General features: G+C 57.6%; 1 protein-coding gene, 1 long non-coding RNA gene and 1 pseudogene across 4 annotated transcripts; 2 read left to right on the plus strand and 1 right to left on the minus strand.

Moving 5' to 3' along the window:
* The first annotated feature begins 2537 nt into the window (after window positions 1-2537).
* Window positions 2538-4821, plus strand: LOC104659137 (annotated as a pseudogene).
* On the minus strand, window positions 4491-6359 carry LOC115896833 (tenascin-X-like). 3 transcript variants are annotated; one of them, XM_030928300.1, is made up of 6 exons: window positions 5863-6075; window positions 5623-5774; window positions 5434-5530; window positions 5180-5341; window positions 4939-5102; window positions 4491-4618 (listed from the first exon to the last, which is right to left on the minus strand). In XM_030928300.1, exons 1-6 carry the CDS (start codon window positions 5909-5911, stop codon window positions 4517-4519), a joined length of 726 nt encoding a protein of 241 aa, XP_030784160.1. In that variant the 5' UTR covers window positions 5912-6075; the 3' UTR covers window positions 4491-4516. The 3 variants fall into 3 exon arrangements, with proteins under 3 accessions (XP_030784160.1, XP_030784159.1, XP_030784158.1); XM_030928299.1 differs by having other exon boundaries at window positions 5623-6262; XM_030928298.1 differs by adding an exon at window positions 6170-6359 and having other exon boundaries at window positions 5180-5995.
* A 345-nt stretch (window positions 6360-6704) lies between these two features.
* LOC104675321 lies at window positions 6705-8129 on the plus strand. The gene is made up of 3 exons (XR_749762.2): window positions 6705-7304; window positions 7407-7554; window positions 7757-8129. It is a non-coding gene; the product is annotated as an uncharacterized LOC104675321 (long non-coding RNA).
* The last annotated feature ends 311 nt before the right edge of the window (window positions 8130-8440 follow it).

Below are 8440 nucleotides of genomic sequence, written 5' to 3' on the forward strand. Positions count from 1 at the left end.
GTATTGATTAGGGAAGTGATAAGTGTCCATGAAATCTTCACAATTTATGTTTAGACACTGCAGTAAAGACAGGCATAAGAAATTATGAAAGTATTAATTTGGGGAACTAATAAATGTCCATGAAATCTTCACAATTTATGTTCTTCTGCCATGGCTTCAGCCGGTCCCTCTGTTTGGGGTCCCTGACTTCCTGCAACAGTTCTCCTGGGGTCTACCCTCTGCACCCTGCCTGCCTGACTTTACCCCATTTAGTGGCACACCTGGGGTCTTCAGAGATGACTCTGAAATCTGTCCCAAGAAGGTTGCTGAGTCAGTTTCTGTAGAGGTCATGACAGTTCAGCAGCCTGCCATTCAGTCATTCAACAGAAATTTGGGAAACTTTCACTTCACGTCCTATGCCAGGTGCCACAGAGACAGCTACTTACTGCAGGGCTCATCGCTGGTGAGACAGATAAGTGGACGGGCAGTCCCCAACCTCTGTGAAAGATGTGATGCCAGGGAGCAGTGCGGTCCTGTGTGGCATCTAACCAAGTCAGGGGCATTGCCGGGCAGGGACAGGGAAGGCTTCCTGGAGCAGGTGGCCTCCAAGTGGGGCTCTGAAGACTGAGAAGGAGCCAAAGAGCAGGGGTAGGTGAGGGCATCTGGCCCAGAAGGAGAATATACAAAGGCCCAGAGGCCGGGGCACGACAGGGTACCTTTGGGGACATTGCATGTAATTGACCACATTTGGAGTTTGGATTTGAAAGTGGTGGAAGAGATGGAGATGGTGAGACAAGTAGTAAGCACGCCAGCCGTCCAGGTGAGCTCCTTTCTGATGAGCACTCTCTTATCCCATGTAACTTTGAGAAGTTGGGACCTTTCCCACTGGGGCAGAGGTTTCCTGAGGCTCTCGCGTACATGGCCCTGTGGTTGCCCATCGGATCTTTCTCCCAATAGCTGGTCAGCACGGTGGTGGCATAAGCCCATTTTCCAGAGCCAGGGATTCAGTTGCAGCAAGACATGGCCCTGTCTGGGAGGTCAACAAGAAGAAGGCAGTAGCTGTCATTGCCCAACCCCAGAAATCCCAATCCTGTTTCCTCCGTCTCCGTCCTGATCATGGATTCAGCAGCAGTGAGCTCACCAATGTAGGGGGTGGCACAGCCAGGATCTTGACTCTGGCTCCGCAGCAGCACAGTCTGGAAAAGCTCTGAGGGGAGAGAGATCCCCACTGTTCCCTGGGTCTGGCTACAGAGCCAGAAATGGGGGGAAAGGCATGGGCCTGGCTCGCCTCTGACCGCTCACGTACCATCCAGGAGGCCCTGGCTTCTCATTGAACCCTGCCACTCCTCTTTGGCATGGCCTCTTCCCAAACCCCCAAACTGCCTCCTTACCCACAAAAGTGGTCTCTCAGTGTCACAGTTCAGTGTGACCCCCACCCCTTATGGCTTCAGTTCCCCAAATAGGGCTGGACCCCTGATCCTGATCCAGCTGTGGCTATCCAGCCCCTTCCTGGGGACTTTGGACTTTGAGGGGGGCATGCCCAGGTGTGCTGGGAATCCACACTCTCCCTGGCTGGACCTAGAACCTGTGGACTCTAGTCCCGAGGGCAGTCGTGTTCTGCTTGTGCCTGGAAACACAAGAAACTTGACTGCAGAGAGAAGAAAGAGGAGAGAGAAACAGCGCAAGGAAACTGCCCGTCTCCGGGGCTTTTTCTGTTCCTTGGCTTTCTAAGGCCAGTGGGGTCCCCTCCCCTGCTTTCTTATTCCCGAGTTCTGTGAAATTCCCCAATCCTTACTTTTTATCTCAAACCAGTTCAAGGTGGTCTGTTTTCCTTTCAACCAAAGAAAGGTGCTCCTGGTGGCTAAAGGTACATATTCTACAGCTAGATTTCCAGGCCGGAATCCTGCCCTCCACAACATGTGAACGACACCCGTGTTGCATGTAGAGCATGTCTGTGAAGAATTGAGTTAGTGCCCGCAAAGTGCTTAGAACAGTGTCTGGTACATGCGAGTACTCCGCGGCGGGAAACCACCTCCTTCTTGGTCTTCTGGGCACTTTTGAGAGTGAAAGGAGGCACTAATAGCAATCACACTGTATACACTGGAATGCCCCAGGCAAACCAGGCTTTAACAGTATTACTCTATCTGTAGGTTAAACTAACAAAAAACCCACACAAATCACATTTCATTCTTCAGGCGTTTCAGGAAGGCATATTAGGCAGGGACTGCCATTTTCTCTCTGAGACAAACATCATGCCGGTAAACAGGCCCACAGTGGGGCGGCCGAGGGAGAGGGCCCAGGTGGGGGTGGACACCCTTGCACAGTTGATGTGGAGCCAGAAGGCTGACTCTGGCTGCCGGAAAAGGGTCAGGGTTGCATTTCCCTTCCTTGCTTCTTGATGGGTGATTGATTTTTTGAAATACGGATGTCCCAAGGCCAATGAGACTGGTGCCATTCCAGTAAAGGGCCACTCTGTGGGCGGGACGGTGGGAAGGAACCCGAAGGTGGGGTCAAGGGAGGCCCCAAAACAGTCTACACAGCAGGAGGGATGGCCGGGGCTCTAGAGCTATAAGTGGCATCTCAGGGCCCTGATGGGCATCTCGCCATGCTGTTCCTGGGGCTGCTGCTGCTGCTGCCCCTGCTGGCTGGCGCCCGCCTGCTATGGAACTGCTGGAAGCTCAGGAGCCTCCACCTCCCGCCTCTTGTCCCGGGCTTCCTGCACCTGCTGCAGCCCGACCTCCCCATCTATCTACCTGGCCTGACTCAGAAATTCGGGCCCATCTATAGGCTCCACCTTGGGCTGCAAGGTGAGAGCCTGTTCTCGCTCTGGCCCTCACCATAGGAGCGGGCGGAGGGGGCAAACAGGGTCCTCTCTCTCCGCTGACGCTGCTTTGGCTCTCCCCCAGATGTGGTGGTGCTGAACTCCAAGAGGACCATTGAGGAAGCCATGGTCAAAAAGTGGGCAGACTTTGCTGGCAGACCTGAGCCACTTACCTGTAAGGGCTGGGGGAATTTTTCTTTCTTAAAAAAAATTTTTTTTTTTTTTAGAAATGGGGTTGGTCTTGCTATGTTGCCCAGGCTGGTCTTGAATTCCTGGTCTCAAGTGATCCTCCTACCTCAGCCTCAAGTGGGAGCCACCTTTGGGGGCTCCCCCAATCCAGGTCCCTGGAGGTTGTTGGGGGGCATATCTTGGGGGGAGGAAGCAAGGGTTGGGGAGGCAGAAGGTCAGACCCTTGGCCTCCATGGCCAGTTCCCACCCTCCATCCCGCAACTCCTCCTGCAGACAAGCTGGTGTCTAAGAACTACCCTGGATCTGTCCTTGGGAGACTACTCTCTGCTCTGGAAAGCCCACAAGAAGCTCACCCGCTCAGCCCTGCTGCTGGGCATCCGTGACTCCATGGAGCCTGTGGTGGAGCAGCTGACTCAGGAGTTCTGCGAGGTAAGGCTGGGCTCCTGAGGCCACCTTGGGTCAGCCTCGCCTCTCGAAGTAGCTCCTGCCCTGCCCACTGCACACCGGCCTGCTGAGCTCCCGTTCCTTCTCCACAGCGCATGAGAGCCCAGGCCGGCACCCCTGTGGCCATTGAGGAGGAATTCTCTCTCCTCACCTGCAGCATCATCTGTCACCTCACCTTCGGAGACAAGATCAAGGTGCCTCACAGCCCCTCCGGCCACCCCCAGCCCCTCCCTGAGCCTCTCCTTGTCCTGAACTGAAAGCACGCCCTCCTTTTCTGGCAGGAGGACAACTTAGTGCCTGCCTATTACAAATGTATCCAGGCCCAGCAGGTGACTCCCGAGGGCTGGGATGAGTGAGGAAAGCCTGGTCCCAGCGAGGTCCTGACCAACCGCTAACTCCAGCCCCCTTCAGCATCTCTGGCTATGACATCCCTGAGGGCACAGTCATCATCCCGAAACTCCAAGGCGCCCACCTGGATGAGATGGTCTGGGAGAGGCCACATGAGTTCTGGCCTGGTATGTGGGGGGCCAGGGGCCTGCTGTGAAAAGGTGGCGGAGGCTGGTCCCCGCGGCCACTAAACGCCTTCCCACCCACCTGTCCACCGGCCCACACATCGCTTCCTGGAGCCAGACAAGAACTCCAGAGCACTGGCCTTTGGCTGTGGGGCGTGTGTGTGCCTGGGAGAGCCCTTGGCGGGCCTGGAGCTCTTCGTGGTGCTGACCCGACTGCTGCAGGCCTTCACGTTGCTGCCCCGCCGGGGACGCCCTGCCCTCCCTGCAGCCCCTGCCCCACTGCAGTGTCATCCTCAAGATGCAGCCATTCCAAGTGCGGCTGCAGCCCCGGGGCACGGGGGCCCACAGCCCGGGCCAGAGCCAGTGACGGGGCAGGATCGATGCCAGCCGCGTGCCTCAGTTTCTCCTTTATTGCTCCCGTACGAACCCCTCCCCCTACTGTAAACATAGTGCTGCGAGATCGCTGGCGGAGAAGGCTTCCTCCAGCAGCCGGGTGGTGAAGGTCCCTGGCTCTTCTCTCGGGGCGACCCCTCAGTGCTCGGCAGTCATACTGAGAGAGGTGGGCAGCCGCTCAGCCTCCCCCGGCTGGGGAGCGAAAGTTTCTTGGTCTCAGCTTCATTTCCGTGAAGGGCACCGAGAACTCGAAGCCCTTCCAGTAGTACCAGCTCACTCCCTGGGAAAGGGGTTGTCAAGAGAGAGTCAAATCCGGATGTCCCATCTGCTCCTCCCGTTTGCCTTAAGGAGGTGGCTCCCAGCACTCAACCAACCTTCCCACACAGCTCCCCTTCTGCCCCTCCGCCACAGAGGATTGAGGCTTAATCCTGAGCTGGCCCTTTCCACCCAATAAATCACCTCCAGCTCCCTCTGTGAGGCTGGCACGATTGTTCCGTTTCACCCAGCCGCTCAGTCCCTTGCCTGTTACACTGTGGGGCTGAAACCTAGGCAGGCTGAGCCCCAGCCACCCCGGCTCTGTGCCCCCTCCACACCCCTCACCTGATGGTCCACTGTGCTCCCATAGAGCCCGTTGAGGTTGGCATAGTGGCAGTTCCTGTACCACCAGGCCCCTCGGTAGGAGACAGTGCAGGAGATGAGCAAGTTTTTGGGGTCCCGATCACGGGCAGAGAAGACACTGCCGCTGTGGTAGCTCATGGAGTCCCCTGGGCAGGATGGAGGAAGAAGCCATGAGGGCCTCCCCTCCCAGCCTCACCCTCCCAGCCTCGCAGCCTGTGTTTACCTGCGGTGCCGTGGTAGCCCTCCAGGTGGAGGCGGTAGTACTCCGCAGTCGAGTCTACGCGGAAGGAGTCGTACTGGGCGAACACAGCCTCGTCCCCGGCCCGCAGGTCCACGCGCATGGAGCAGTCACCTGCCTGCTTCAGGCGGTGCAGGGCCTCATTGCCTGGGGGTGGGAGACATGACCTCATCAGAGTCCTGGTGTCCACAGGGCCCCCATCCCCATCCGTACTTCCCCAACCCCTGTGAGGTACTGACCCAGCCAGAACTCCCCAGAGATGTTCCCAAAACCATGGGCATAGTCCTCCCAGTCCCTCCAGAAGTCTGTCTGTCCATCCATGCGGCGCTGGAACACCTGGGAAGAAAGTGGGGGCACCATCAGCCTCTGGCTCCCGGGGCAACAGCCCCTGCCCTGCACAGACTCCTGGGTTTCCCAATGCCACCCACCAGCCAGCCGCCCCCGTCAGTCTCCATGTCACAAAACACGTTGAGGGGCCGCTCGCGGTTGCCGTTGAGGAAGATGGTGGTGGTCCTGGAGGCACCGGCTCCGTTCTGCATCTCCTCCCCGCAGTCCCTGGGGAAGGGGATCCGCAGCCCACCTGGGGAGAGGAGAGCAGGGTCCAAGGTCCAAGCCTTAGACCGTGGCTGCCCACCCAGTCCCCGGCCCCGGCCCGTGCGTCCAGGTACCGGTGGTGAAAGAGGTGGACACGGGCGGCAGGAGGCTCTCGCCCCACATGGCCTGGAGCCGTGCATTGTAGGGGGTGGAGGGAAAGAGGCCAAGGAGCTGGTGAGATGTGACCCCTCCCGGGAGCAGGATCTCCTGTGGGACAGACAAGGCGGGGTCAGGGGAGAGGGAGGTGGAGTCACTCGCGACCAGCCCACCTGTCCTGTCTCCCTGGTACCCGCTTCACGCTCTTTTCCTGCGACCACCCCTTCTGAGCCCCCTTTCCCCCTTCCGAGTCCCAGACTAGAGGTCAGAGATGCCTGGTGGTACCTGTGGTGCCCTCAGCTGAGAGGGGCCCCAGGCGCTTCCCTTCATGGAGGCCATAGAGGAGGAACCTGTAGGGGGTGCTGGGCTCCAGGCCTGAGATGAGGATCTTGCTCTGGTCACCGTCCACGAGCAAGGCCTGGGGCTGCCCGTTCGTGTCCTCATACTGGACCATGAAGGAATCAAAGGGGCCCTGGGCCACGCTCTACGAGAGGCGCATGGAGTCTGGGGCTGTGTCGGTCACGGCCAGCACCCCTAGGCGGGGCTCTTCAGGAGGCTCAGGGGCCTCTGGGGCTAACTCTGGGGCTGGCGTGTCCTCTTCTGGGGCTGCGTGGGAAAAGCCCAGGGCAGAATCTGAGTGAGGGGTGCCTTGGGGCCCTCCATTTTTATCTTTCAGGCTTGGCCCAAGGCTGAGGGGGGAAGTTTACAGGTCCAGGCCCAGTCAGACAATGAAGTCGCTGTGGCCTCGTGACTGCCGCGAGCTCCCCAGCTGTCGGAGTCAGGTGCTCGCTTCCCCCTTCCACACCCTAGTGTCCTACCAAGCCCACCCTGAACTATCACAGGCTCCGCCCCCACCCACGCCGGGACACATTCTCTGAGCTTGGGGAGTGTGGTGCTCCCTTCTCAGAGAAGCTGAGGGTGAAACTGGCTGGTAAAGGTGACTGGCAAATCCCACCAGCCGTGCCTTGGTCAGGCCTGTCTGAGGTGGGCATCAGTGAGCTCTGGAAGCGGAGCCTGTAGCACAAATGCAGCCACTTCTGTTGGTTTCTGTGTCCCCGCTCATTTTGTTTTCCAGTGATTTTCCTCTTAAGAAAATGCTCCTGACTCATCCATGGCAGGGAGGTTTGCCGCTCTCTGGACAAGGCCACCCTTTGGGGAGGTGACAGCTGCCCCAGTGAGTAATGAGGAGCAGCGGCAGTGATGGGGCAGAGCTGGGGCTGGGAGATGAGGGAGCCCCTGCCAGGGCCTTTCCCTCCCACCTGGCCTGGCTCCTTCTCTGGACTCCTTGATGGATGTTGAAGCCCATAACGCTGCAGACTCCTCCTCCTTCCTGGGGACAGGCCAGGGTGCCCCACTCCCACCTGCCCACTCCTGCAGTCATCTTTGTCTTCGGACCAAATGCACAAGTACTTTGTTAAAGGTATCCCATCTGCAGCTCAGACCTGCAGCCCCTCACCTTTTGGTGGCTCCTCAGGCCTCTACGACTTATTCACCTTTCCCTTCTCCTGTGCCACTTCTCCAGGGCGCCAGGCTGTCCTTGGCATGGTCCAGAAGGCCAAGTACTGGGAGCTGCTCCTATCAGAGCTCCTCGGCCGGCGGGCTCCTGCCGTTGTACGGCTTGGTCTTACCTACCATGTGCATGACCTCACTGGGGCCCAGCTAGTGGACTGGTGAGTCTTGCCCTGGCCTCTGGCAGATGACGGAGCAATGACCCAAGGTTGGATTTCCTCCCAGCTCATGCTTAGTTCCCTAGTGAAGGCCAGTGGCTCTCATTCTTCTCTGGAACCCGGGAACACCCCTTCCCAAGTTCTAAGCTCTCCTAACAACTTGAGCCTAGGCGTCTGGCTCCAGCCTTGTCTTTCTCCTGCACAGCATCTCTACCACTTCTGGAACCCTCCTCCGCCTGCCAGAGACATGAAGATTCTGCTCATCATTGCTCAGCTCCCCAGAGTGGGCCTGGAGGGGACTGGAATTGCTACATGATGGTGGCTGAAACAGGGTCACCTTGGGAAGGTTTGGGAGCCAGGATGAGTGTTGGGCTCTCGTGTATGCAAAGGGTCAGATGTGGCTGCACCAGAAATGGTGCCAAGGCTGTGGCTGTTCCCTTTTGTGTAAAATGGTGCTGTTATTACTCTGTCTTGAAATAGGAAGGTGGGATTTCTGGGGAGGCTGGTGAAGGAGGGCAGGGTTCTTTTCCCTATGTGTCATGTTAAAATTGCCAAATAAAGTACTTCTGCCTGTGGTATTTTCTGGATGTCCTTTATTTACTGTGACGTGTGTTTGGGTGCCTTGTTTAGGGGTAGAGGTGAAGTCTGAGCTTTGTCTCGTTCAGAGAGGAAAGGGGTTAGGGGTTCACCAGACCACTCTCCCTGTGGAGTGGTACGGGTGTACCTAATCTCCTAAACCCTGGAATTTCTGTTAGGGCCTAAAAAAGCAAAAGCCTAGTATTGTTCAATTTGTGTTGGAATGAAAGTAAGAGACAAGTGTCTTAGAAACCTGTCACTGTTTTGTGAGGGCCTTTAAATATCCTGCACTCGTGGGCCATGTTGGGCCCTT

The sequence above is a fragment of the Rhinopithecus roxellana genome, chromosome 4, assembly GCF_007565055.1.
Source record: "Rhinopithecus roxellana isolate Shanxi Qingling chromosome 4, ASM756505v1, whole genome shotgun sequence".
Lineage (NCBI taxonomy): Eukaryota > Metazoa > Chordata > Mammalia > Primates > Cercopithecidae > Rhinopithecus > Rhinopithecus roxellana.